This window comes from Penicillium digitatum, chromosome 1 (genome assembly GCF_016767815.1).
Source record: "Penicillium digitatum chromosome 1, complete sequence".
Lineage (NCBI taxonomy): Eukaryota > Fungi > Ascomycota > Eurotiomycetes > Eurotiales > Aspergillaceae > Penicillium > Penicillium digitatum.
The window spans coordinates 2,535,593-2,562,500 of record NC_089384.1 but is presented as its reverse complement, the minus strand read 5'-3'; the positions used below and the strand labels follow the sequence as shown (position 1 = coordinate 2,562,500).

At 49.0% G+C, this 26,908-nt stretch overlaps 13 protein-coding genes across 13 annotated transcripts; 7 read left to right on the top strand and 6 right to left on the bottom strand.

Moving 5' to 3' along the window:
* Positions 1-706: 706 nt before the first annotated feature.
* Positions 707-1,635, top strand: Pdw03_3199 (Cutinase; the record flags this gene model as incomplete). The annotated part of the gene is made up of 4 exons (XM_014676948.2): positions 707-1,063; positions 1,152-1,242; positions 1,296-1,378; positions 1,438-1,635. The coding sequence occupies 4 exons, from the start codon at positions 707-709 to the stop codon at positions 1,633-1,635; spliced, it is 729 nt and encodes a 242-aa protein (XP_014532434.2).
* Positions 1,636-2,559: 924 nt separating this feature from the next.
* On the top strand, positions 2,560-2,932 carry Pdw03_3198 (uncharacterized protein; the record flags this gene model as incomplete). Its single annotated transcript, XM_066100423.1, has 3 exons — positions 2,560-2,575; positions 2,644-2,832; positions 2,889-2,932. 3 exons carry the CDS (start codon positions 2,560-2,562, stop codon positions 2,930-2,932), a joined length of 249 nt encoding a protein of 82 aa, XP_065955823.1.
* Positions 2,933-3,008: 76 nt separating this feature from the next.
* On the top strand, positions 3,009-3,638 carry Pdw03_3197 (Uridylate kinase Ura6; the record flags this gene model as incomplete). The annotated part of the gene is made up of 1 exon (XM_014676949.1): positions 3,009-3,638. One exon carries the CDS (start codon positions 3,009-3,011, stop codon positions 3,636-3,638), a length of 630 nt encoding a protein of 209 aa, XP_014532435.1.
* A 475-nt stretch (positions 3,639-4,113) lies between these two features.
* Pdw03_3196 (Eukaryotic translation initiation factor 3 subunit M) lies at positions 4,114-5,576 on the bottom strand (the record flags this gene model as incomplete). The annotated part of the gene is made up of 2 exons (XM_014676950.1): positions 4,114-5,228; positions 5,336-5,576. 2 exons carry the CDS (start codon positions 5,574-5,576, stop codon positions 4,114-4,116), a joined length of 1,356 nt encoding a protein of 451 aa, XP_014532436.1.
* Positions 5,577-6,118: 542 nt separating this feature from the next.
* Positions 6,119-6,831, bottom strand: Pdw03_3195 (Glucosidase II beta subunit-like family protein; the record flags this gene model as incomplete). The annotated part of the gene is made up of 3 exons (XM_014676951.1): positions 6,119-6,529; positions 6,583-6,659; positions 6,711-6,831. 3 exons carry the CDS (start codon positions 6,829-6,831, stop codon positions 6,119-6,121), a joined length of 609 nt encoding a protein of 202 aa, XP_014532437.1.
* A 967-nt stretch (positions 6,832-7,798) lies between these two features.
* Positions 7,799-8,494, top strand: Pdw03_3194 (Thioesterase family protein; the record flags this gene model as incomplete). Its single annotated transcript, XM_014676952.1, has 1 exon — positions 7,799-8,494. The coding sequence occupies one exon, from the start codon at positions 7,799-7,801 to the stop codon at positions 8,492-8,494; it is 696 nt and encodes a 231-aa protein (XP_014532438.1).
* A 1,664-nt stretch (positions 8,495-10,158) lies between these two features.
* Pdw03_3193 (thioesterase-like superfamily-domain-containing protein) lies at positions 10,159-11,961 on the bottom strand (the record flags this gene model as incomplete). The annotated part of the gene is made up of 4 exons (XM_066100422.1): positions 10,159-10,347; positions 10,568-10,771; positions 10,899-11,800; positions 11,859-11,961. 4 exons carry the CDS (start codon positions 11,959-11,961, stop codon positions 10,159-10,161), a joined length of 1,398 nt encoding a protein of 465 aa, XP_065955822.1.
* Positions 11,962-14,017: 2,056 nt separating this feature from the next.
* Pdw03_3192 (Alpha,alpha-trehalose phosphate synthase subunit TPS3, putative) lies at positions 14,018-16,932 on the bottom strand (the record flags this gene model as incomplete). The annotated part of the gene is made up of 3 exons (XM_014676955.1): positions 14,018-14,085; positions 14,144-16,851; positions 16,910-16,932. 3 exons carry the CDS (start codon positions 16,930-16,932, stop codon positions 14,018-14,020), a joined length of 2,799 nt encoding a protein of 932 aa, XP_014532441.1.
* Positions 16,933-17,485: 553 nt separating this feature from the next.
* Pdw03_3191 (Serine-threonine protein kinase 19) lies at positions 17,486-18,677 on the top strand (the record flags this gene model as incomplete). The annotated part of the gene is made up of 2 exons (XM_014676956.1): positions 17,486-18,038; positions 18,091-18,677. 2 exons carry the CDS (start codon positions 17,486-17,488, stop codon positions 18,675-18,677), a joined length of 1,140 nt encoding a protein of 379 aa, XP_014532442.1.
* Positions 18,678-18,982: 305 nt separating this feature from the next.
* Pdw03_3190 (Serine-threonine protein kinase 19) lies at positions 18,983-20,084 on the top strand (the record flags this gene model as incomplete). The annotated part of the gene is made up of 2 exons (XM_066100421.1): positions 18,983-19,478; positions 19,549-20,084. The coding sequence occupies 2 exons, from the start codon at positions 18,983-18,985 to the stop codon at positions 20,082-20,084; spliced, it is 1,032 nt and encodes a 343-aa protein (XP_065955821.1).
* Positions 20,085-20,281: 197 nt separating this feature from the next.
* Pdw03_3189 (polyamine oxidase) lies at positions 20,282-20,836 on the bottom strand (the record flags this gene model as incomplete). The annotated part of the gene is made up of 4 exons (XM_066100420.1): positions 20,282-20,478; positions 20,530-20,554; positions 20,631-20,720; positions 20,774-20,836. 4 exons carry the CDS (start codon positions 20,834-20,836, stop codon positions 20,282-20,284), a joined length of 375 nt encoding a protein of 124 aa, XP_065955820.1.
* Positions 20,837-22,137: 1,301 nt separating this feature from the next.
* Pdw03_3188 (C2H2 zinc finger protein) lies at positions 22,138-23,712 on the bottom strand (the record flags this gene model as incomplete). The annotated part of the gene is made up of 1 exon (XM_014676960.2): positions 22,138-23,712. The coding sequence occupies one exon, from the start codon at positions 23,710-23,712 to the stop codon at positions 22,138-22,140; it is 1,575 nt and encodes a 524-aa protein (XP_014532446.2).
* A 998-nt stretch (positions 23,713-24,710) lies between these two features.
* Positions 24,711-25,800, top strand: Pdw03_3187 (uncharacterized protein; the record flags this gene model as incomplete). Its single annotated transcript, XM_066100419.1, has 3 exons — positions 24,711-24,739; positions 25,545-25,612; positions 25,760-25,800. The coding sequence occupies 3 exons, from the start codon at positions 24,711-24,713 to the stop codon at positions 25,798-25,800; spliced, it is 138 nt and encodes a 45-aa protein (XP_065955819.1).
* Positions 25,801-26,908: the final 1,108 nt, after the last annotated feature.

Sequence of the window (26,908 nt, the reverse complement as noted above, 5' to 3'; positions counted from 1 at the left end):
GATACAAGTAGTTGGTTATCTAAAAGTTATCCAACGTTTCCTCTTGCCCTTTTGATAGTATGAAGCACCGACCTGGGCATCGACCCATTAGGATAGTGTGCTATCCAGAAGCTATTATTGTAGCTTGTCTGAGCAAATGAATCTTCTAAAAAAAAACACCTCACATCGCAGTTGCAAACTTCCAAGCTACAATTTTAGTCTCCCAAGGCCTTGGTATGGTTACGGGTGTACTACCGTTCTCGAAATCCTAGAAACTCTTGCTAACAGAGCTCCAGGTCAAATGCTGACCTCTAATATCCAGCCAACATGATACGCTCAAAGTTTGGATGGCGCTTCAGCTGAGCTATGACAGGCCAAGTTCATAGCTCACAAGCTAGAAAGGTCTAGCTCCACATTCTAACCCGAAGAGATACGAGAGACAGCAAAGATAAAATGTTATTCATATAATCACCTCCTACTACAATTCAGAACACTGCCAATCAAATATGAACACTACACGAAACTGTGGCCTAGCCAATCCACTGAAGTAACGGTACTACGTGTGCTCGGAGGGTTAATCAAGTAACGATCAAAGCAGTCGGGCATTTTCTGTTCGACGCAGAAGTTAGAAGAAAGAAATAACAAGAAAGAAGGTCTAGCAGTGGCCCCATCTTTCTCCAAATCTTCAACGACTCTTGGATCCCCGCGTGTGATTTGGAAGTCAAAAATGGGTGGCATGATCCTGAAAATCGCTTGGGCACTCTTAGCTGCTATCTCGGGGTTGACCGCGACCTATGCGCAGTCTATGCCGGAGGATGAATGTGCGACAGGTGTTCATGCCATTATCGCTAGGGGTCAAGGCGGGGGCGATGACTTGAATGTGATGAGCACTCTTTCAGACCTGATCTTGAAGCAGATCCCCGGCTCGACCACCCTCGGCTTACCCTACGATCATGAGAACGTCCTAACTGACTTTGCAAAACTGCACACCGTTCATGACGGTGCTGTTTTAATGCAGCAGTTCGTACAGGAGTACAGCGAAAGCTGCCCTCAAGCTAAGATTGTGGTAGTCGGATATTCAATGGTGCGCCATTATCAAACCAACATGTGACATTCTATCCTCATGGCAGGGCAATCAACTACGCAAAACTATGAGGCTCATTGCTGGATAGGGAGCAGTTCTCATGATGGATTCTCTATGCGGAACCAGTGAGGTGGGATTGATCTTCGTCGCCCCTCTTGCGCGGTTCTATAACTCGACTAGTACGTGTTTTCAAAGCGCATGTCAGAGAATACGAATCTGATCCAACATCCAGTCATAGCTGCGATTGCATATGGTGATGAGACATACATTCCTGGTATGCCGTGGAATGTGGGTAGTTGCATACTGGGTATAGGTGTGAGTACTGCAAACCCCAGATTCGAGTGCCGAATTGCAGGCTAAAGTTAAGAGACCAGCTCCTTCCCCGCTTAAATTCAGCCTTGTGTGGACCCTTTGCCACCTCACTGCACAGTTATTGTGACTACGGTGATGCCCAATGCTGTTCGCCATACCCAGAAGACGGCAATGCCGCACATCACGGCTATATCTGGAAGTACAATCAGGATGTCGTGGACTTTATCAAATATAGTCTGACCACGATTGGGCAGTATTAATGCCCACTTTTTAATGAAGACCGTCAACTAGGATAAAAAGAAATGCTTGCCGGTTTCAGGTGTTGACAATCTTCAATTCAGGACTTGGCTGCTTTCCGAATTTACAGATCGAGATGGTATCAAGCGTAGTAGATGCTCGGAACGTACCTCGGTTTATTTCTTGAGCCTCTCTAGGCGAGTTGGCACAGTCGATCGTCTACATAACAATCATTATGATGTCATAATACTGAGATTACACTAGTTTGAGATATCCTAGATTCAACCCCCTCCACCTAGGGTAACAATAGTAAACAGCCTCAAACTACCAAGTATTAGAGAATAGTTATATGTTAAGGCTGAAGCTTTGGTGTTCCATTTGTTCCAAGTATCAAGGTAAGCCTTGGAATGATTTCAGGTCTGAGTTTTCATGTGTGCATCCAGCTGAATTCTAGAGCTTCTTTAGTCTCGTACACATTATCAATACGTACGTGATACTGATATTAAATTCTCCAACCCTAGTTTACAGTCCCATCAACCAACCACTCATGATCCCCCAGTCTCAAAATCCCGGCCTCGGAGTCAGTTTAATCTGAACCTCCCTCGAAACGGAGCTGTTCTCGAACCCTGGAGACTATATAAAACGCCAATTCAAACTACTCCGGAGCGTCTGCAACTACAAAGGTGACCATCGGTATTTTGCAAGGTGCGTGAAGGATGACGCCTATGGCCGTGGAGGAATTGAAGTCCACCCTATTGGTTATGTATAGATTCAAAGCCATTATTAATCTTACATAATCTCACTTGCCACTGAAGCGGAAGCCGAAGGTGCAAAACACACAAGTTGTTCACAACCGCATTGAGGTATACAAATCAGCTAATCCCATTTCGGCATTCCCCAACTCCTTTTTCTTTATCCCTCTTCAATAACCACAAGCCTATCTCTCCATGTTCTCTCTAGCCCGTCAATTCTCCGGAGTCCGCTCCAAGCCTCTCGTACTCACCAGCCAGAAATTCACCCGATCGATCCAGGTACCCCACCGCCTGTACTCGAACCCTCCGAGATCTTCGCCGCCACGCGCACCCTCCGCCCCCCAATCCAGCCGCTCCAATTTCCCGATCATCCCGATCATCCTCATAACCGCCGTCAGCTCCGGCGCCTACGCCTACCTTGTGAAGACTCGCACCGGCGTCCGCACCTCACGCCCAAACTAGCTTCAAGTAAGCAAGGCCTAGCCCGTACCGTAAAAAGCCCCCCAACTAACTTCCGTTTCAAGTCAAGTGCTGCCCCTCCACACGCCCCCACAAACAACCATCGTAACCCCCTCCCCCCCCCCCTTATAACATCACCTCACCTCTTTCAACCTCCCAACCACCAATACAACCAACCACCCACAATGGCCACCCCTCGCTTCTCCACAAATGACGTGACAGTCGTCTTCTTCCTCGGCGGCCCAGGCAGCGGAAAGGGAACACAATCCGCGAACCTCGTCAAAGACTACGGCTTCATCCACCTGTCAGCCGGAGACCTCCTGCGCGCCGAACAAGTCCGCGAAGGCAGTCAGTACGGCGAGCTGATCCGCGAGTACATCCGCGAAGGCAAAATCGTGCCGATGGAAGTGACCGTTGCACTACTGTCGAATGCCATGGCCGATTCGCTGGCAACCTCGCCGCCTTCGGCTGGCATCAAGGCCCGCTTCTTGGTCGATGGATTCCCGCGCAAGCTTGACCAGGCCGTTTTCTTCGAGGAAACTGTTTGTCCCTCCGAACTTGTCTTGTTCCTTGATTGCCCTGAGGATGTCATGGAGGCTAGATTGTTGAAGCGTGGTGAGACTAGTGGTCGTGATGATGACAATGCGGCTTCTATTCGCAAGCGTTTCCATACTTTTGTTGAGACGTCCATGCCTGTTGTTGATGATTTCCAGAAGAAGGACAAGGTTGTTTCGGTTAAGGCTGATAGCTCGATTGAGGAGGTCTATAAGCAGGTCAAGGCTGGTATTGAGGCTCGTGGGTTGCACGCTCGTTAAGCCGTGTGCTTGTGTTCATCTCGATGTATATAGAGTTGGGGTCGGTTTTAGGGGGGAAAAGCTGTGAGATTTCCTTCGACTTGAAAATAGACCTCGGGTGCATAGAAGAAGAGGAGAATTTCCAACCCTGAGATCCTTGTCTAGATGGATACTTGGCCGCCCTGAAATCAATGAAGTTGTGAGTTGACTACAGATATGACCCATGACCAGTCTAAAAGAGATGTGGTATTCTTTAGGCCAGAGTAATAAATAGAACAAAAGAAAAGTCATCTCTCCGGAAAACATAAACAAGACTAAGATTGACATGACATGACTCGTGGGGTCCAAACATCCAGCGGGGGCAATAAAAATCCAACCCTACAATTGGCCAGGGAAAAAGAAATGCACGAGGAAAAGACAGCAAAATTTCCCCTCTATTAACTGAAAGATTTTTGTGATCTGCGAACTTTTCCATTCGTAAAAAAAAAAGACACATCTATTCGGCACTAGCCTCAACCTCACGCACCTGGGGTGCGGATTGAATGCGTCGGCGGTCACCGTTACCGTTGCGGTTGGTGTTGATTTCTTGATCAGCCGCAGCCTGGATACCCTCGCGGGCGAAACGCTCACGCTCGGAGCGGATCACGCTCAGAACGTTCTCAAGAGAACGACGCCAAACCATCAGGCGGCCTTGGACCTCGGACCACTGCTTCTCGCCGAAGACACGGTAGGTGGCGCGGTGTACAAGGAACTCGGACTTCAGCTGGGACAGTCTACCCTCGACAAGGCCGGCACGAATGGTGTCGATGACCCACATCTCAACATCAGAAGCGGGGACGCGCAGAGCAGAGGCGATGGTGGCGTAAGGGAGCGAACGCGAAGGGGTGGAGGATGCCAGCGAGGTAAGGGTGAGGAGACGCATCTTGGTCTGCAGGGCATCGGCGGACTCGGCGAGCACACCGCCAGAGATGGAAGCGAGCGGGGTGGCAGCGACAAAGGTCTCGTAGGCGTCAAGGGTGTCAGAGGTGAAGATCTCGAGCAGCTCGAAGAGGGCGCTGTCGCTCGAGCGCAGGGCCTGCACGGCGTCTGATGCGGTCAAGGGAGTGAAGTCGAAGACGGTGGAGCGACGCAGAGCAGTAGCGAGTGCGCGCACAGCCAACTCGCGGCTTTCCGGCTTGCTGACGTTGGCAACGTCGATGGTCTCGAGCGCTTGCACGATGTGAGTCTGGGCCAAATCCTCATCACCGGCAGCGGTGGCGGCCTCGGCAATGGCGATGTGCAACTTCCGGGTGTCATCGCTGCCCAACTTCCACGCAGAGAGCCATGTTGGGAGCTGCGAGGTAAGCTGGGGCTTGAGGGCTTCGAAGGCAATTCCAGATCCAGACTGGCGGATTACGGCCACAACAGCGAGGAGAACGTGGTACCGGCTCGAATCGTTGGAAGACAGGGTGTTGAAAATGGTGGTGAGAATAGAAATGGCGAGAGTAGGGCCGAACTGAGGCGAGGTGGTGATGGGCTTAGCAAGATAGGTGCAGATGCGAGGAAGGAACACGCCGGCGTCGGAAGACTGGTGAACGAGGTGGACCAGGAGGTTGTAGGCAGAGGTGATTTCTGCATTTGTGTAAATCTATGTTAGTTTTTGTCCATCCAAGATTCAAGTGCAGCCAGATTCCGACTATCTGCAGATCACTCTTTGTCGACACTTTTCACCCACTTACCCTTCTCGGGGGCACTGTTCAAAGCAGTGGCAGAGGACACAAGCTTCTTCAGGACTTCATCGCGCTGCTTAAGGTCGGCCTCGCCTTCAGACTGTTCCTGCTGGCGGAGAGGTTCGAGGAGCGGGGCGATCTCGGACTGGAGGCTACCCTCTTTGCGGAGGGCATCGATGTACTGGGCAAACTCGTCGGCGAGCTCGGAGAAGGAACCCTCAATGAGGAGGGTATTGGTAGGGGCGGGCATGATGTTGGATGTGGGAAAAGGAGAGGAAGAGAGAACGTGAAGTTCTTGATGGTGGAGTCTATCGATAAGTTGAGAAATTTCAGTGTGTGCCAAAAAAAGTCTTGGCGAGAGGAACACCACAGTACATCTCAACTGCTCTCTGCCTGGCACTTCATTCACTTCATCTCTAATCTCTTACGTAGGTGAAAAATTTAATACTCACGCTACAGTTTTCATTACGCTGATTTTTCCTGTCCACAATGGGTCGGAAAGAAGGGGTGATATTACTTTTTGATCGAATAGTTCCTGCGCGAGATCATCACCTGCGCAGATTAAAAGGAACCCCAACCTAGAGCGAAACAAGAAAGGACAGGCGCCACGTTCATAGACATGGGGATATAATGAATCAAAAAACTATTCAGAGGGGAATCGGATCTCCGGGAGGGAAAAAAAATAAAGCAAATGGCATCGCGATGAGTTTAGTGAATACAACAAAGAGGACGCTATGCGACCCAACCATCAAGTAGTGAATAACTGCCTAAAGGCCGAGGAACACCGTTCTTTTACAGAACCATGCGCGCAGCCACGAACATGAGACCAGCCATCAGACCAGTAGAGTACTGAGTCAGATCACCGAGAGCGACAGCGGCGTTGGTGGTAGTGCTAGCAGGAGCCACGGAGGAAGTTTGGGAGCTGGAAGACTCGGTCGCAGTGGCCAAAGCCAGAGTAGTCGAAGACATGGTCGAAGACATGGTTGAGGATGAAGAAGAAGCGGTGGTGGTCACCTCACTTGCATTCTTGGAGCCACAGGTGGCGGCCTTCTTGCAGCCGCGCTGACCCTCGGCATCGTTGGGGTGCGAGGCGACACACTGGATATATGTATCCTGGCAGACGAAGAAAGGAACGGTCTGCGCGTAGGGCGTCATGTCGGGGACGGTACCATCACTGCAGACACAGCTGAATTGCAGGGTGCTCTGTCCAACCTGTTAATCTCCTGGTTATACAGACGCGATACATAGACACGAACCGGGTCGCACGAGTTGAGCTTGGTGCCTTGCTGGCAAATCTGGGGGCAGGTGTTGCGCTGGGCAGAGCAATAGTCGCCTTACTTCATTAGCATTCTGGTCAACGGACTGTGAGAATCAAAGTACATACTACGCTGGGTACTGGCTACCAAGCCAAGATTGAAGCCGGCGGGGAAGGTGTAAGTGTCAGTGGCGTTGCCAGCCATGACGGAAGTAGCCAGAGCCGAAATGAAGACAATGGAAGAACGCATGATGAATGAAATTAGAGATGCAGTGTGTGGGAGAAGAAAAGAGGAGTGAGGGAGAGAAGAGAAAAAGAAAGAATGGACAGGTACTTTGTATCCCAAGGTATCCCAGGTATTCCAAGGTTTATTTTGGTTCAGAAAAACTGGAAAGAACTTCCCCTACGACAGGTATATTTTTTGCCAGGGTAACCCTCCCCCTAATTTGCATACCAGGTGGAGAGTAAGATCACTAGCTAACTCTTTCATTTGCACAAGCCCTGTTTTACCTTTTTTTACCAGTTTTGATCATTTATTGCCTGACCTAAAATAGTCGACCAAAAGGTTACCTAAATTGGAGGATTGGCTGCGTGCAGCTAAGCCTAGTTAGGCCAAGTTGCCCCTGCCGCTCGAGTCCGTACGAATCAGAAGAGGTTGAACGGAGATTGCTGGGTGCACTACAGTGCACCACAGTGATACCAGGACCCTCATATGGTAGAAAAGTCGCGTATGGTTCCAAGGGTTCCAACCTTGGACGGTTCCTTTATTTGCAGAGTACATTGTACATTGTACATTCTTGCTCAAATTCCCCCATGTCCCTTACGACTACCGGTCACATGCCAGAGTGAAACAATGCATTGTCTGTACGGAGGACTTGGCCACATGATTGGTTCTTCAGTTCAAGGGGAACGTCTTCAGAGCTTTGGATAGTTGCTCCACAAATCTATTGTCCAAGGTTCGCAAATTCATTGGACCGTATTAAAAGATTTGACCCAATGTATACACGTGACTGTCCATCATGCCCTGATCCGTCATGGCCAGAGCCGAGGTTCAATGCTGTTGACGCCGTACCCTAAAACACTACTACTACTACTACTACTACTACATGCTTACAGTGCTAGAACAGTTTGCCAGCTCTTCATATCCCTCCATTCCGCCTATAAATTTGACTGCAGTGTTACCCCCCTTCCCCTCCCTGAAAAAGATAACAAAACAAATGGCAGACCCGACCCTCGCCATCGCGCACCTCCGCACCAACTCATGGGCCAACAATCTCATCTCCTCGGCCGATTACAGCCCAGTTGAAACTGACTCACGGCGCCTAAAGCCTACAACGGGCGAAGATGGCTACTTCGCACAAACCCTTAACACAACCAGCACAATCCCTCACTGCCTGACCCTGCAACGGCGCAACCTCACGTCTGCGCCTACCGAAGTCCCCACCTGGCTCCCCGCCACAAAACAAGATGCCGCGCCTGCCATGAAGCCCACCCCGGGCACGGACCCTGCAGATATTATTATGATCTATGATCTTGGCAGCCCTGGTCTGTCTAGCCATCCGTCCACTGTGCACGGCGGGATTGTCGCGACGCTGATTGACGAGACCATGTCCCTCGCTGTCGCAGCGTTTACCAATACGCCCACTGCGCTCAGTACAACCGAGCAAAATCCGCGCGGAAAGATATTTACAGCACAACTAGATGTCAGATATAAGCAGCGGGTGACTACACCTGCTTTATTGGTTGTCAAGGCGCGAGTCATTGGGAGGGTCGGGAAGAAATTTTGGGTGCGGGCGCAGGCGCTGCAGGAAGATGAAGAGAGTGGTGGGGGACAATTGGAGTCGGCTAAGAGGAAGGTTGTCAAGACTGATGCGATGGCATTTTGGGTTCAGACTTCTGACTCGAAATTATGACCGTCATCTGTCTTTTCTTTTCGGGCTTAATGAAATTGCAAGCATACACTGGAGGATCTTTTTCCCTAATGTACATGTAGGGGTTTTGATCTCGCACGCACAATACCCGATTATGCACGCACGGTTTTTGTTGAATAAGATACCACTAGGGGTAATATCCTAAACAGCATGTAGTACCATAGGATCTTCACAAAAGGATGAATTGAATTGTAAAAACTGTCTATCTTTTCATGCCTAGGAATGAAGCCATACATGGCTTCAATTCTACCCTTGTAGATCTACCTGCCCCTCACCCCCACTAGCTGATTATGCATTTGTAACAAGAATTGAGAGACAGGTTTAAGAAGAAGAAGCTGCTTAAAGAGTGGTGTTAGTACTCAGTGTTAAATTCCTCTCGATTCTATTGACTGAATGTAGCCTAAATTCAAATCTTGTCCTAAGATGTAGGATACTCGACTTTGTATAGCGGAATGTGTAAATAGAGGCGTTAAACTACGTCGATAGCGCTAATCCCGATTCTAGAAAAGTTTTAGAAATAGAATTTAGCGTATGTATAAGTGTAAAGGACATCCTTCCTTTGCAACCCAAGGCCCTACTTGGTGCCTCAGTATACTTATATATACAAGGGCAAGGACAGTATTATTCATACTACCACAAAAGGTTATAGAAGTACAGAAGAAGTCATGTTATTGTAATAATATTTTGGGGTAGTATCTATAAAGGATCGAATCCTAGAGATAACTTCTTCTAGTAAGAATTCATCGATATATAAAATGATAGAGTTTTTCCACTCCACTACTAAGATTACAATGTCCCTCAACTTCTCTACTGTTTTGTAACGGATAACTAAAGAAACCCTCTAGTATGTAATAGGGATCAACTGATCAATGACTCATTAGACCGACGATAAGATCGAACCGAGCGTGCCGATTATTTTCCTTATAGTCTAGTGTCACGGTGTGAACCGTAATGCTTAGTAAAAGGAAGATCACGGCACGTGATCTCCGACCTGTTTATCTTGAACTTCAGTTCTAGATCCTGTTGTAGCTCTTCGAGCTACGTCTTGTATATTAGCCTGCCCCTGCCTGTGCCTGTACCTGTCAATGAGAATCTGATCTGTTACGACCTGTCCCTGCCAGTCATCTCCTATCATACCGTCCTGCCAGCCCGCACCCTGACATCTAGGATCCTCCTACATCCCTCTTAATTCCAATAAGACTTGGTCTCAGCACTCATAAGATAATACATTGACTTCTCCTCTCTCGACAGTGTGTCTTACCTGGTTGATAGGCCTTACACCTGAAAACTGTATATACTCTTACAAGTTTCTTTCCGGGTTGATAGATGCTGGCCTGACAACTAAGCATTCTTTTACAATAAGGCGACGTATCTATAAAACTTAATACACCCCCTTAATCATAAACAACGTAGATTAGCGCTAAGAATTAAAGCCTATTTGTCTATAGAGTTTTAACTAATAGAATTTGTAATAGTCCCCCCCCCCCCTCCTTGGGGGGGATAAAGAAGGAAGGAAGAAGAAGAAGAAGAAGAAGAACTACATCTAGTCCTTAAAAGTGATATTAATGTAAAATGAGAGTGAGAGATAACTCAATAGAAAGAGAGTGGATACTATTTTCTAGTTACTTTAGTAGTACAAAAGCTACTTAGAGATAGTAGGTTAATCTCGAGTACCAGGAACGGACCGACTCCTCCATAATACGCAATCGATGAGATTGTGTACTCTCAGCAACAAGCGCATCCCACTCAGATTCGTACTCGGTACCAGGGGGTGGCGGCGGCGAAAGGAGCGCGACACGGACGGAAACCCATTGCGCATAGGCATCCTTAACCGTCTATCAAAGAAAAGTTAGTCTGACGAAACGTTTTTAAAGCTACATTTATCCGCAAGTAGGGACACCCGCCTAGAAGTGAGGGGATAATTGTAACGGATCGGCACCGAACAACTGCCGATCAAAGAGGGGCTCGGGTTAGATTCATTGAATCTTCAATTTCGAACTAGGGGATCGACCCAATAGCAGCTCATAGAGGAAATTCACGAGGATTGGCGTGTACAACACGTGAGTTGTGATTTTCCAGGAAGGGTGTTGCAACGTCAAATCCATTAAGATTGTGAAGATCCGCTAGTTTCGCACCAAGCGGCTCATCTTCTTGGGGCCATCTCATAAGACCCCAGCCCCGCCGTTTGACCTGTTGAAGCACATAGACTGGAAGAATGGACTTGGTTTTGTGGGCTGTGCCAAAGTCGTAATCATGGTGCTACCTTGGGGTTTCGATAGTTTTAACTAGCTAGATTATACATAAATCAGAACCTTAGCCTCAAAATCTAGTTGAACACATATATATATATATATACATGAGAGACAACTATCTACAACTTCCCTACCTTCCTAGTTCCGACGTTCCGACTAGCACCAACAACCAACCCAATCTGCGTACCTATTGCGATAACTTCCCCATCCTCATCAAGAACCGTAACCTCTATATCCGTACGCCCATCCCTAACAACCTTAGTCTCGATCCGACTATAAAGCCACTCGACTCCCTCGGCAGGAAGGTGCTTCTTAATATCCACATTGAGCGTAACAGTGGGATACCAAAACTTTGCCTTCTCTTCGGCAAGCGAAGTCCCACGCTCCTTCGCCGTAGCAGTGGCAGACATAGCATCGAACCCATCCAACATCATGGGAAACATATCGATAAGATACGCTACCGCAGCCTCCGTCCAGCGCCCGCTCACATCACCCCCCGGGCGGAACCTAGCCCACTGATCGATCAGCATGTTCTCAGAGCGCTTCTGCTGCGTCTCAACATCACCAGGACCAAACAGCTCGATCTGCGCCGCAGCCTTACGGAACGCCGTAAAAGGCGCCTCGAGCTTCCTCCAAGCGCCGTCTGTGCCTGTTCGACCCAGCGCCGTCAGATCAACGGACCCGTCCGCTCGCGACCCCGCCACCGGAGCTGGGTGAGGCTTCCACCCTGTGTTTGCGCTAATGCCGACCTCGGCCTCCGATGGGCTGACGGTGACATAGCCAGCGACCATGATGTCCAACTGGCCAGGTTTCTTTTCCGAGGCTTGGAATAGCTTGACGTGGATTGTGCTTGTGCGGGCGCCAATCTTGACGTCTTCAACTTCGAAAGTTGCGGGACCTGAGGCAGTGCGTCGCAGGAAGGACAGTTGAATTGAGATTGGGGACGCGGCGCATTTGTGTTGCTTTGGGTGGGCGTATGCGAAGTGCGTTAGAGTTAGTTGGTAGATTACGGCTGTTGTGTAGCCTCCGTGTGGGACTTGCGGGGTGTTAGCTTCCGGTCAGTGCGGGTGAGGTTTACATGGGCTCTGCTATACCGGTTCCAATGCACCATTCTGGTCGGAGGAAGGCGCTGTATTTGTTGGGACCTTGTGGGGTGACCTTGATGGCCTCCTGAAAGGACGGGTTCACGGTGGACATGACTTTGGTGTTTGAAATGTACAGGATCGAAAGGTCAGGGTCTAAAGGGCTAAGTAAGATCTATACGGTTGATATAGAACCCTTTTCCCAGAATCGGCGAACCTCGGCTTGTTCCCCAGACGACCGAAAGGCTGAGTCAGCTCACTAGCCTGCGCAGGTGGGTATTGGCAAGATTCCATGGACTTGGAAGTCAGAAGTATAATATGCCATTTATACTCCGACCGATTTGTGATGCAAGAGGGCCGTTCGACCAAAATGAGATCGAAGTGAGAAGATCTCTGTGATATAGATTAGATTTGACGATTGATCCGATCAGGAAACGATCCAACGATGTCCATGAATTTCGCTACGCGACATAACTTGGTGCAGCATGGTAGCTCGCGTAAAGGGGCCTGGGCTACCCTTTTCACATGAGATCCAGAATGCAAAAACGAGGTACGCAGTAGATTGCACTATTGGCACCTTGGTTGCTATTACCTTCATATAAAACATCCGGCCGTGTTCTACAGCGAATCTGAAGGCCGAACAGATGAATCACCACCACACAGGTAGTGCACTTGAACGCAATTTTCCAAGGCCATAATTTTAGATCACTGACAGAGAAAGTGTACGATCTTTGGCTATGTTGATCCCAAATTTCCAAGCCCGGGTGGCGAAAGGAACACCCATCATCATAGACCTTTGAGATTGTGGAAAATGCAACGTGTATTGTTTCCTCAATAGTCGCATTCACTTTCATTTCCCCTTCACATTTAACAAATGCCAAAACAATAAAGCCCTACCCGCATTTTGATACCTGCCTATCTGGGCAGAGCGGGACCATTCCTCGAGGAAAGCAATGCAAGACAGAAACCTTCACCAGAAACTCACTTCTCACTTCATTTATTTCCTCTTCATTTCAATGATTTCTAGAGCTGAGAATTCACAGCACTCAGTCAGAGATACATCCTAGCCACCTAGCACCTCACCCTTTTTGGGAGCGATGACAACTTTGGAACGCCGTCCAAGTACCCGAATCTCGATAGAAGAACGCCAAGGATTTGACAACATCGTGGGAACACAAAGCTACAACGTAACCAATCGGATACCCACGCACTACCCGTGGCTGTTCTAGTCATGATGGTGGAGAGTAGGAGAAGCAATGCAAATGAACTCTCATACGCCTTACACCTATGACCTTTGCACCCAAAAGTTCGAGGCAGATCTTCTTCTCTAGTCTTCTTCAATGGGTGCGTGTCTACCCGCTTATGTATGGCCTTTGGACGGCAAGCCGCAGACATGTCCTCTAGCTGGTTTGAAGCCAAACTCTACCTCGACATCATCCTGATAGTCGACAAGAACACCACCCGCCCCAAAGTTCAACCAACACAAGCGATAGATCTGCAAGGTGGTCGACCGATGAAAAGGCGATCAATGAATTGAAGGATTCTCAACGAGCGCTTACTTGACCTCATCTACTTGAAGATCCTTACTAAGGAGGTTGGCACTTCCCTCACAAATTCAGGACTTCCAAGGAAATTCTCCCAGTCCTGACGGCAGCCGAAGATAGGGAAGGGGTAGAGGTGATTTTGACGTGGTAACAAAGTTGCCCCCATCTAACCCAACCGTGGCCTAGCGGTGATAGCTGGTTTGGTTGACATGGATTCTTAGATGCTTTACATCCGACTTCGAATGTTTCAAGGTGTTGGCCCATGGCGTCTCTTATAATGAGATTATTAAGAGGACTAGTAAAATGACTGAGATTTGGCTGCTCATAAGGAACTGCCAGGAAAATTTCCTGATATCGAACGTCTTTAATTTTTTTGGCTTTTCTAACTTTTTTACCCGAAATTGTGAGAAGATACCAATGCAAATGCCCTTCCTGTAGAAGTCTTCATGTATGTAACATCTCAACTGGATCAAAATGTGCCGCAATAGATGTATGCCAGCACAAAATCATATTTGCTAAAGAAAAAGAAAAATTTGAAAACTCCGGTCCTTTTTGCTAAATTCGTGTATTCGTCTTCGCATGTTCATATCCGGGAAATCCATGATGGAAATCAAGTTGCTCACTAGATCATTCTCGCAGTGGCAATTTAGGTTGGCCCTGGTGTGCTGCCAATTGTTGCAGACAAGAAAGGACGCCTGTAGGAAATTAGTCAACTGACCTAAAATAGAAGGTGGTCTATGTTCTCCAACTTACCAGTAACTCCCTGTGTCAGCGTGGCCTTAGCCTCCGTACTACGCGAGCCCAATGTGACAGTCATGGCATAGTCGACGGCCTTCGCGCTATGCAGCTTATTAGCCCACCGGAACACCGGTTCATCCTCACGGTTATCACCGATGACCAGTAAGAAATCAGGCCTGATGACATTCTCGTTTTGATCGGCGTTTTCCATGAACCATTTCCAGACCAGTTCAGCCGCAGACGCCTTGTTGGTGTGAGTGGTCTCCACGATCAAAGCACCCTCGACGGGGATCGCATGCACATCCTGGTTAGCACATGCATCGTTGACATTGCCTGCACATTCAGCAGCAGATCGAGCGGCAGCTTGACGGTCTTCTGCGGATCCGTGGTGGAAGACGAGCGAGCAATGACGCTCCTCAATCCAGCTACCCTCGACTCGAGCGTGGAAATATTCCAGGATATTAGACACAGATGCCTTCCACGCTTTGACATGCAGCTTGTCTGCAAGGTGTGTCCAGGAATCGGCGTTCGGCTCACGCACAAAGCACCCGTTCTCGGCAATCAGGCCCAGATTGTTGACTTGTCGGAAGAGCCTTTCCATTTCCTCTGGCATGCGAGCGCTCATGACGTAAACAACGTTGGCGGGGTCTTCGGTCAAGTCGTTGAGGGTAATGATTGCGCGCTGCGGCGTGGTCAGAATGATGCTGCGCGGTGATCCCCATGAGGCTAGAGTGTCTTCGTAATCGATGATCATGAGCCGTTGCTTAGATTGGCGATACTGCTCGATGAGTCGGGATACGGACAGGCGGGGCACTGCCATGATTTCTCGCGAAGATTGCTCGTTCCAGACTCGACTGAGAGTTTCACTGAACGATTTCACCCAGTTGGCAGTCGAGTTCTTCAGGACTGCACAGAGGAGTCCCTCCCAAACCTGCTTCCGTTCCTTTTCTTCGCGAGTCAGTGCTGTGTGAATTGCTTCGCAACACTGGCGGTAATCCCAAGGGTTGACCAAAAGAGCAAGGTTTCCGAAGACAGACGCACTGCCAGTGAACTCGCTAAGAATCAACGACCCATAGGCTTTGTCGCCGCAGCGACCATCTTGGCAGTAGACAAACTCGTGACTCGTCAGATTCATTCCCTCGCGTAGGCTGGTGATCATCAGGGCATCTGCCACAGTGATTAGAGCGAGGTACTGCGGGAAGGCCAAGTCTTGCTTGAGGAACACCAAGGGCTGATGAGCGAGGGTCGAGTGGGTGGAGTTGATCCGCATGGCGATGTCAGAGATAGTCGCTTCCAGCTCTGGTTGTTCCGTGGTGCTGGTTGCGACTTGAATTAACACAACCTTATCAGCCCATTCTGGGTAGGTATTGAGGAAAAGCTCATAGCTAAGAAGTTTTTGGCGAATCCCCCGAACGGAATCAATTTTATCCCGTGAGACGATGAGACGCTTTCCTTGGTAGCGCTCTGAGATTGTACCGACCCATCGCTCCACGTCCGTTGCCTTGCGGCGCTTATCCCATGAAGTTGGGTCGATGCCGATGGGGAATGTGCCGACGTTGACAAAACGGTCTTCCAATTGGATTCCTTCGGGTGTTGCTTCCACACACAAGATCCGACTGCATGTCTGCAGAAAGTGTCGGCAGTATTCATCCGTCTGGAAACCAACAAGGTTGGCACCAAGAATGCCCTGGAGGAGCTCCTTGCGTGGTGCCAAGCACTTGAAGACCTCAGACGAGGGGAAAGCAATGTGCAAGAAAAACCCAATTTGTGCATCTGGCACCAACTTGCGAAGCATATCTGGAACCAGTAACAAATGATAATCCTGGACCCAGATCGAATCACCCCGCTTCCAATGCTTAGCAATGCGCTCTGCAAAAGCCTGGTTCAACTTGACATAGTAGATCCATGAATGGTCCTCGTAGGCTTTGCTCTTGGGGTTATCTGGGATCTGATAATGAAATACCGGCCAAAGGATGGTCTTGCAAAAATGCGTGTAGTGCCCGTCGAAGTCGCCGTCATTGACAAACACGGTTAAAGACCCATGCTCATTTTCCAATTTCTCGGCGATGTCACACCGAGTGTGATTTGCCAAGGCGTCAGTAGGCATACCCAAGGTGCCCACCCACATCATGTTGTCCAATCCCCCAGCGTCTGTTGCGGATCGCACTGCATTGCGCAGGCCACCATTTCCCTGCTCCGCGGTCTCGATGGTCCATTCAGCTTTCGAAAATGACAATTTCCGGCTCGCTGTGCTGGCCTTTCTTAGTCTCGCATGGGTAGCAATGGTCTCGGCCGCAGGAGGTCGATGCGGGACAACTTCCTTGGCGGGGCGAAGATCTTGGTGCTTGAGAATAGATGGAGACGGCGACAAGACCGCTACTGGCTTTGGTTGATTGAGTGAGGTTGTGGCACCCCATATCGGGGAATGACCCTCACTCTCCGTGAGGAGCCGGTTATCCTGCTCGGGGGCCAAAGGGAACGGGTATCCATCTTTCTCTTGCTCTGCCTTGGCTATCTGGGCATCAAAGATGCGCTCATGATCCGTTGTAGCCCCTGGTGTAAGACTCGTCGTTTTCCTTGGAGATTTCTTTTCGAACAGGCTAGCTGTAGAATTGGGAATGGGTGTGATGCCCTCAGTGGTGGGGTTTGCGGGCGGAGAACTTAGAGGGGGAGAACAAGCGCGCGGGTTGTTGATATGAAAATTGACGGTGTGGGGTAAAAATCTACATGAGAAATTCAACAGTTAGCCAATATGTAAACCATCCAGTAATAGCCACATACAGAGATGCGATGAAGACAGTCATCGTGATTGAGCCCAGCCTAAGCGGATAGGCAGTGGAATGTAAAAGCACAGTGTGAGAGAAAAGATGTAGCTTTGACGATGCGACGAGTAAATTAGCGACTGGAGTCTTAACAATCGGGGACAAGATGAGAAAAAAAAAAGGTTAGTTACACGATGTGTTTCTCATGACTACGTCATGTGAAGGTGCCAAGTGATGGAGAAGCACGTTTGCCTGTGGATTGCTAGGACAAATAAGACCAAACAGATAGGACTAGATGCTGCATTCAGAATAGACTTGAAGATAACTTGGAATGTTCTTGCAAACCAAAAGTGATATTGTAGAACCACGGAAACCCAACTGATCCATCGCCTGACGTGAGTTTATGTTGTACTGCCTCGTACCGGTTTGACCCCACTTGAGCCACTTTGAGGGTCAGGGTGTTCCCCGTACCGGTAATTTATGTACAGAGCTATAACAGACTTTGATTGGTGGAATATCTGTCTGTCACCTGACATGAGGTAATATTTCTCCCCGAATCCGTAACGTCGGGAAGTTCATCGACCATGACCTTGCCATGACCCTGCGTCTCACATCCGCTCCGGTATCAGGTGTCAAGAAACGCAAAGCCTCTGCTCCCAAACCCCGCCCCTCGCCTTTTGCTGCCCACGTACGCCGCAAACTTACATCTGGCGGCCTCAATCCGACTGGCCTAAAACCGACTGCAGATCCAGGCTTTGATGATCCGCTTCCAGATGTAGGCGGATCTCATTTCATAGCAGAGACAGCACCGGCGCAGAATGTCCTGCAGGCTATTCAATACATCCGTGATGGCATGTTCGAAGAACTTCCGATACGGGCCGGGATGAACAGCACGCGCATCGCAGAAGTTCTCAATCTGCGCCGATCTTTGCCTCCACTCGCTTCTGTGGCCCATATCCATACCCTTCTGGAGGCACCAACACAGGTGGAAAGGGAGATCGTCGAACAGATACAGACAGGTCGGATTCGGCGACTCATTATACCGGGTCGAGGCAATGATGCGGCCGGGCTAGGCGACTGTTTGGTGCTAGCAGAGGATTGGGACAAGCTGGTGCAGGAAAGCCCTGCATTGGAACAACCACTCAAGGGTGAATTTTGGTGTCAGAATCTTTCAAGTGTCATGAACTGACTGGTTTGCAGAGAAATTCCTTGATATTTTGAAGCGCATTGGGACCTCCTTGGCGATATCGCAGGGGGTCTTCACGACGGATGAGTACAGGGCCTTGCTCCGCGCCGGTTTTATTGTCTCCTCGTCATCTTATACACAGGGCACATTAAGTATTGCATCACTTCCAAATCTACCTCAAATGGCGACTTCATCAGCAAGTCGAAGCGAGTCTATCTCGCACTCTGAGCGACCCGTGCAGTCAGCCGCTCAGGCTCGTGCGGCAACTCTGTTTTTGTCTCTTCCTAACACTGGAACATATCTCCGCTTGTTGGGATCGGGTCGTGCACATCTACTCGCTCTTCTCCGGCGGTCCGCTTCTGGTGAAGCCCCTCTGAGTCTGTTGAAAGATCGATGGGATGGAGCTATTGAGACCGATAAGAGTTTCCATGTAGCGAAGCGAGCCCGTGGCGAGTTTGCCGGGATTCTGCCTGGTAAGACTAGGAAATGGAAAGAGCTGTATGGGATGCATTTTCGATGGGTGCTAGAAGAAGCACTAGGCGCGGGACTTGTGGAGATTTTTGAGACTGGCAGCGTCGGACCTGGGATCCGCTGTCTATAGTTTTGATACCGTTTGCCCAACGTGTTGCCCTAAATTGATCTATAGGATCAATCATATGCTTATTTGATAGATGAAAAAGTGATCGGGTCGACCAAAAAAAGATATAGCTGTGTTCATTAAACCCTGGCAACCTTCAAATTCTCTCTTAACAACTCAGGTAGACCTATGCAAACAAATAAGACAAAATCTCCATCAGCAATTTATTATGCTTTCTGACCTCTGGCATTTTCTTTTTAACCCTCCACCTCTCTTCACCTGTCTACTTTCTCTATCGCCAAGCCCTCTTCCTTCCATCTCTCTCTATCATGCCGCTCATACAACTCGAGCCACATCTGTTCACCAGCCTCCCTCGACACCCAGATCTTCAAGGGGACGACAACACCCCAGATCTGCGGGAGTTCATCCAGGCCATCCTTCTTGAAGCCCACCCTCTTCTCAACCAGTTCCCGTCAACATTAAAACCAGATTGCAAGCTGCGCTCTTCTTCACCTTCACATGCAAAGGTGAAACTTTCGCGGGGATGGCGAACACTCCAACCCCCCCAAGAGGGCCCAGCTCCCAAAAAGGAGTTCTGGGTATGTCGCCAAAGCGACCACCAAGACTCTGATCGTCTACCTGGGACAGTTTCCCTATGGGAATTCCACGACGGATTGCGCTACAGGCATGCTGAGCACGAGATGGAGTACACACCCAGCGTGACGAGCGTAAAGCAACTGCTGAAATGGAACGAGCCTCGACAATGGGATCTCAACCAACCAATAGCTATTGGAAACATGACCTACAAGCATTTCGAAGTCGAACGTATGTATGAAAAATTGCCTAGAACATTGCTCAAACACACAAGGAGACAGCCCACTGAAACTCAAGCCAGTCAATCTCATTGTCCATACCTTCCATCCACAGGCGCTAATCCGGCCGCGGGCCTTCATATCATGGACTATGTCGACAACCTTCGCCAGCGCCTGCCCAGTGTCCCAAACAAACCCAGGCCACGGCTTTATGACTGTACAGATTCCTTTCTACTTGACTAAACCAATCATCCCAGGATCCCAGTACGAGGGACTCTACGCACAGATCATGGATGCTGTCCCGCAGCGTGCAGTCTTTGCTTACTATGCCAGTCTCGAGCGGGTTGAGCGCGTGCTAGCTCCTGCCCCGCCAGCTTCGGGTCCGTCGGCTTCCGCGGATTCGAACACCCCTGCTACGAACCCTGGGCGTTATCTTCGCTGGACTATGTTGACGACTTCTGATGCTGGTGGGAAGATTCCTCAGTGGGTTCAGCGAAGCTGGACGCTGGGTGGAGTGCCGCGGGCTGTTGTTTCTGATGTGGGATTGTTTATTCGGTGGACCATCAAGCGGAGGGAAGAGAGGAGGTTGGAGCAAGATTCTCAGATGGGGGAGGGCTAAATGTCTTTGTCGGTCTACACTCTACTGTGTCATCTCGGATGAGTTCAACGGCTCAGGGTTATGATCAACAGACAAAAAACCTCCAAAAATCGAAATCCAAAAATGTACAACAGCAGGATTAAATCTTCTTACTTTACTCGAGCTCATCGGATCATACTGTACATGTGTCTTTCAAGCATGTGTCCTGGGTGATTGTTTCACAGGCAAGCCTTTCCGACACCGAAAGCCTGCAACGCAGCAGAGATAGCAATGACAACAGCAGTATCATTGATACCATACTTACTGTACCAGGCAGAGCTAGCCCATAGCAGAATGTTCACGATCCCGGCCATTGCTTTGTTCAGTGGATCTTGGAGGAGACTAGGATCTCGCGACCATTGCCAGTGGAGCAGACCTGTTGATCATGATTAGAGCTTGACAATGAAGGATAACACTGTGAGCGCACCAGTCAACAAAAAAAAGCCACTCCCCTGTCGATAGAAATCGAATAGAATTGTCAGTCTAACAGCAAGATAGGCGTGATTGCTGTCGAAAACTTCAACGCACCTGGTACCACCCCAGAGTCCCACAGGTCCACGAAGTAGTGCCTGCGATAGCTTTGAATCTTGTGTCGGCTGTCCATTGCCTGCCTTTAATCTACGCCACAATCAACGTGTTGATTCAGGGGCTTCTGGGATTGGGGATACTACCGTGTGTCCAACAGAAAGCAACGCAAAGGCTGCAGCTGATGCCTGCAAGAGTGTGAAGGACATGGTCCAAATTACAACGCGCGAAAGGATAGAAAGTTCCGAGGGCTTTCGAAGGGTTTTCGATTCGAGATGTGTGTAAAGTATTGGTTGTGGAGTACATGACTTGTATTTCAAGTGCCTCGGCTCAGTTGCATGGTTAGGGTGTGAAGATGCCCCTTGTGGCGCAATGGGGTGGGGACATTCACCACAGCTAATATATGTTGTTCTACGGGGTTCTCCATACTTTATATATACCACTTCATCAAAACCAACTTTCAACCAAAATTCAAGTCTTGATAATTAGAATATGAAGGTAAGGGAAGAGAGGTAGAATGGAGCCCATTGCCGCCTAGGGTTGTCCGAAAATGTAGACGAGCAACAATTTGAGTACTACCAGTTATTGCTAGAAATTTTTGGAGCAAAGTACACATAGTATTCTAAAGTCTAGCTTTCTTCCTATTTATTGACCAAGTACGTTTCCAATGCAACATCGCATGACGACCTTTGAAGAATGAGTTGGTGAAATCGATCTGAAGCTCGGTCTGTTTGAGAGCTATAAACACACTAGTTCTTGCCTAATCTGGCAAACCATGTATTTATAACTCCTACAACATAGGGCAGACGTCGCTCAGTCTAGGGCTAATCCTCACCAAGTGTAAGTGCCTTTAGTTTGCTCCTGTGTTGCGGCAACATCTCGATGATGAGGCTATAAAAGTTCAAGGGAAAAAAAAAGGGAATTGAGAAAGACTACAGTGCATATCGTAAAGATGGAAGAGTATATTATCACTAAGTTGGGAATAGCAGATTACGAATAAAAACTCCAAATCCAGCGTAATCCATGCACATATCCAAACACAATCACATGACTCCATCTTTCACATAGAATTGACACCAGGAAACAGGGGGGTCCAGGCCGCGGTTCGGTGAGAAATGATGTTCTCCATTCCATCGTGATGTCAGACCATTTTTGTATGACACGCCAAACTCCTTCGGCTATTCAAAAAGGAAGCGAGGAAAAAATAGGCACGCTCTGTAGCGCACTCCAGGTATGAATAAAGTAGGCTAGAACGGAAAGGCTCTCCCGGGTGATATGATTCCGGGAAGTAAAGGGGAAAAAAGAAAGGAAAAAGAGCAATGGGGCATCGAAAACACCGACGCCGGCGACTGTCGGTATGGTGATCATGAGGGCATCAAGTTTGACCCCCGAGAGAGGATGGGATAATCAAGACGTATGAACAAAGTGAAGGAGGGGAGAGCGTAACAGCCAGTTCACGTGGCTGACGGTACGCCATATCGTACACATTGGAACCACACCCACGAATGGATTACCGCGGTCCGGCATTGTTGAGGTTTAGTTCCACCGGAGCCGGGGGCACTGAGTTGGACGAAGCAACGTGCGCCCGCAAGGCGGCAACTTCAGTGCGTAAGCCTGCCAACTCATCATGCATTGTCCGCACGTATGCCCAAAGCTTGTCAATTTGGCTAGCGTCACTGGAATTGGCATCCGGCCCATCGAATCCCTTGAGGTGAGATAGACTGTGAGAACTGGAGTGGCTGTGCGAAGGAGTGTGTTTGGTTCCGGCCTGCATCCCAAATCGAGCATCCGGGGAGGCCATGCCCGGCGGCGGAGGCAGCTGGGGCGCGCCTGGCTGCGGCAGAGGCAAGCCTAACGTAGGTGGTGCATGGTTTGAGGATTGAACCGCTCGCCCAAAAGAGGACTGCGGGTGTGGCAAGGACTGTCCCATACCGGGAGAATGTGCGCGATGTGGCGGTGCACTGTCATGTTGCGAGGAAAGAGCGTTGGGGGAAAGCGGTTTAGGGCTGTCACTAATACTGTTAGAAGGGAAGATGGACGAGCTCGAGGTGAGTCCCGCGGGCGGGAAAGTCATGTGTGTAGACGGCGAAGTTGATGTTGACACGCTTGATCCACCATGGTTGGCTGGTGGTGGGAAAAGGTGGCTGGGACGGCCGGCGGCAATTGGCGGGTAGGTATTTGACTGGCGCGAGTGAATTGAATCAGACCGAGCAACGGTTTCTGCCTCGTGCTTGCGGATGCTCGGCATGGTCATTCGTCGCTCGTCTTCTTCATCCATGCGCTCAGGCTCTGCTGTGTACATCAACCCATCCATGTCGTCGTGTCCACCGGTTGCGCCATCAACATACTCGTCGTCTGCCGCAAAGCTGCCCATACTCGCGCGTCGACCCGCGCAGCCTCCCTGTCCTTTATTGTGTCGAGCAAGCGCATCACCTCGCGCAAAACGACGTCCACATTTAGGACAGATGTGTGGTCGCTCGCCGGTATGCAGCTTTGAGTGACGCTTCAAATCGTGAAGTCTTCGGAAACGTGACTGGCAGGTTTGACAAACGAAAGGCTTTTCCTGACTGTGGGTGAGCAAATGGCTCTTGAGATTGTGTTGCCGCGTAAATTCTGTCGCGCAGTATGGGCAGCGATGTTTCTTCGCTGATGGAGAGCGAGGGCTGCCTCTATTGTAGCCTGCGGTCGGTAGGCTCAGGCCACGACGTGGGTCGTTAAGATTGCCCGTAGGCATCGGGTATGAGAATGATTTGCCATCGTGGTCGATCTCGGAGTCATCGCGCGACCGCCGATCCCCGTCCTGAGAAGCAGATTCCTCAATGGGACCAGGGCTGGCTACAGTCGAGGTATGCATAAGAGAGTTGTGGTGATGATCGTTTGATCCATAAGGGTCCGATGGCGATCCGGTCGCGTGAGAGTCGATTTGCATTTGCTCCGGGGATGCATGAACTGAAGGCTCATGAATCGGGGCACCTGGCGACTTTTCGCTTGCACCCAGAGCCTCTCGGGCCACCTGCGAACTGTTTCGTTCAGCTTCTTTCTCATTCTCCGGCCGATCCGCCGGTGCTGGTGTTGGACTTGTCATCGGAGGAAGTTGATCTCTCGATCGCGAGACGTGTAGGCCGGCGCTGGCAATCGAACTCAGGCTCTCGGGTTTGGAGGATTTAAACAAAGAGAGGGGTTCAGAGCTAGTGATGGAGTTTCCAGATAACGAGTTGGAGGCGGCGATGGGCTCGTTGTTCGACATCAACGTCGCCATGGAGAAAGAAGGTTTCGCGCCAGCCTCAAAGGGTGGACGAGCAAAGGCGACAGCGACTGTAGATGCCATGTTAGGATAGGGTAAGGAGGATTGGTGGGGGAAAGGAACTTGACTCACTTTCATCCACCGGGATATATCAAAGATGTCAAGCAGACGAGGTTGGGGGGGAAAGAGAGCGAAGACCAGGACGTGTGGGGCGTTTCTCACGAGTGTGGCGCAAGCTGACGAGTAGTTTCAGCTTCAAACTTGTCAAGATCCACCGGAATAATCCCAGGGGCTTAGGCCTTTAAAATCGCGATCGGGGAATGAGTGGATGAGAGTCAATGGCCATCTGAAGTTTGGAACGGTTGAGCGGAACAAAATGCAAAAAGATGGAGCAATCTGAGTGTTAAATAGAGGAAAGTGGATAGTGATGAACGAGTCTCATCCCATTTCCAGCTTTTACCGTACAAGATTCGAAGGCAAAGAAAAAAAAAAAGAAAGCACAAAGAGAGTGAACGAATGAACAGAAATCGGGCAGGGGATGATATGTTTGGTGGGGACTGGAGAGTCGAGGCTCTGGAGAAATGAACCCTGAGGCAGTAAAGTACTGAGTACTTGATTTTGCACTATAGACATGTGTACTCACAAGTACCCGATACCTTTTTGTGATTGAGGCTGTGCAGACCACTAACACTTTGTGGCTGGCTCGTGGGGCACTTTCTGCGGCTGACCATCTCTGCAAGAGCACACGTTGCCTCACAATTCACTAACAATTCATTTAGGTGTGTACAGAAACCTGGTATGTTTTACATCTTGATAAGCCTTACAACCAGTATGAGATCATGTCTTTTCAACCCAGTATTACCATGGTGTTTGTCGTGCAGGGCGTATGGGCAAAATGATGTCACCCCGGGGATCTGCGTATATTATATCGTATATGTTGTACAATACATTCCAATTTCACTTTACAGGAACGCCTGGTCTTTGGGAGATCCTCAGATCAAGTGGATATACTTGTATTGAAGGCTTCCGACGTGCAATTTTCGCCATCCAATCTATCTACTAGACAGTATAAACACGACTAGATGGAATGCACTGCCTCTTAAACTCAATTCTTACTAAATCTGATTGTCCAAGTATACATGAGTATAAAATACAAAACACGTTTGCTACGTTTCAGGCGGCGTAGTTACTTGCACCGTACATTGCATGCGCCTCAGGTGGCTCACGGGATCGACCTCCACGCAGAGCCACGCTAGTCATGCCATGTGTAGACTATGTAAATAGTCTCTAGGACATGGAGATCTGATGCACATTTAGAGCCTACCACTTCTTTAAGCTTGCAATGTGATTGAAAACGCTACAATCCATCACCTCCAGGAACTAAGGAAGTCCTAAGGGCAATCCAAGGTTGTTCAACCCTCTACGGCTGCTTACTCCACTCCCAAAAATAGCCTGTGGCTGACACTTGTCTTTCCCTATATATCAGTCTACCTGCATCAGACACAAACCTTCATAGCCAAGTCTGCAACTAAGTTGGAATTTTTTTTTACTCCAGGAGATCGATTTTCCATCTACGGTGGTTTCGATACTCTTCATCAAGCATTGTCGATGTTACAACTCTCAAATCAGATCTCTTCTATGAACAGGCATGATCATCTGTTTTCGTCATCTAGATTTTCACCCTTAAACCTTTGCTCTGCTTGGAAACAATATGTCTATCATTCTGTTGCCACCCCCAGAAGTACCTACCCGATTTGTTGTGCTGGTGATCATCCTCTATGAACCGGTTTAAAATTAACATCAGTATCTTCCAGATTCATTCGTATTGACAAAAGGCAGGTCACCTATGACTGCACGCGATGAACCAAGTCACTCACAGAGGCAACAGGATTTCAACAAAGAAACCTCTTGAAGCGAATTTGCACTTGAAAGTTGCTTTAATTTCAAAGCTCCACTGAAACGTTCCTGATTATCGAAGTGTTTGGAACTCTCAGATGACTACTATAGTATCTTTCATTCTTTGGGATCATTGTTTCTCGAGTCAGCCGATTCTATTAGAACATCCATGGATACATTACGAACGGGGTACAAGGCGGCTAAACTTCAACACGGACACTATGATGATGATGATGATGATGATGATGAATTCATTGACCCGATTTAGCTCGCTTTACATACATGCTGCTATGCGGGGGTTGCGTCCCAGAGCCCGCTCCCGACGATAAATGGTGGTGCATTCCCAGTATGCAGATCCACCCTGTGAGCAGGACTCGATTTCTCGAGGTCCTGCCACCTGAAAAGTAAGGCCACAAACCGGCCGGCGTAATGCAAACAAGACAAAAGAAATGTAAAGAAAGTCAATCCATCTGCCCGGTGTAGATGGTTTCCCGTAGTCCCCGCGGGCGCAGAGTGTCCCCTTCTTTCTCTGCAATGCACCTTCCACACGGACACTATCTTCGATCATATGAAAGCCCCACAAATTTTGACTACATAACTAGTAACATGAGACGACCTATATCTATGTGTCAGAAGATCGATGATGCTCTTGTGATTAATATCTCGGCGGCATTTCTCTGACTAGTCATGATACCAGACTCCTTCAAATTCAGATGATCATTTCAACCATGGCTTCTTTTGGTCAATCGGTTATCGTGTAATATAGAAGGACGAAAGAGACAGCAACCAATGCTTGTGGGCTTATTGCGTTTCTCGTCAGCGGTAAAACTCATTCGTTGACAGATATTCGATGTATGGCCGGTGACTGACTGCTGCAAAGGATGAGCTACTGGACTGTTTCCCCCACAAGGTCGATAGAAATGTTAATTAACGGGAAGAAGCTGAGGATAATTAAAAAGAGAAGGTGAAGGGGAATGAAGGATACTGATACCAAGGTACCTCTGGACTAAAATGGCATGCTATGCATGTCTGCAGGCTGGGTGGCCTCCTTGTCTTGAGCGCTTACCAATCTTAAAATTCACGCATACAACGATATAGAGCCTGGGAAAGTCTTGCACTCATTAGGTCTAACTGGGTAGAT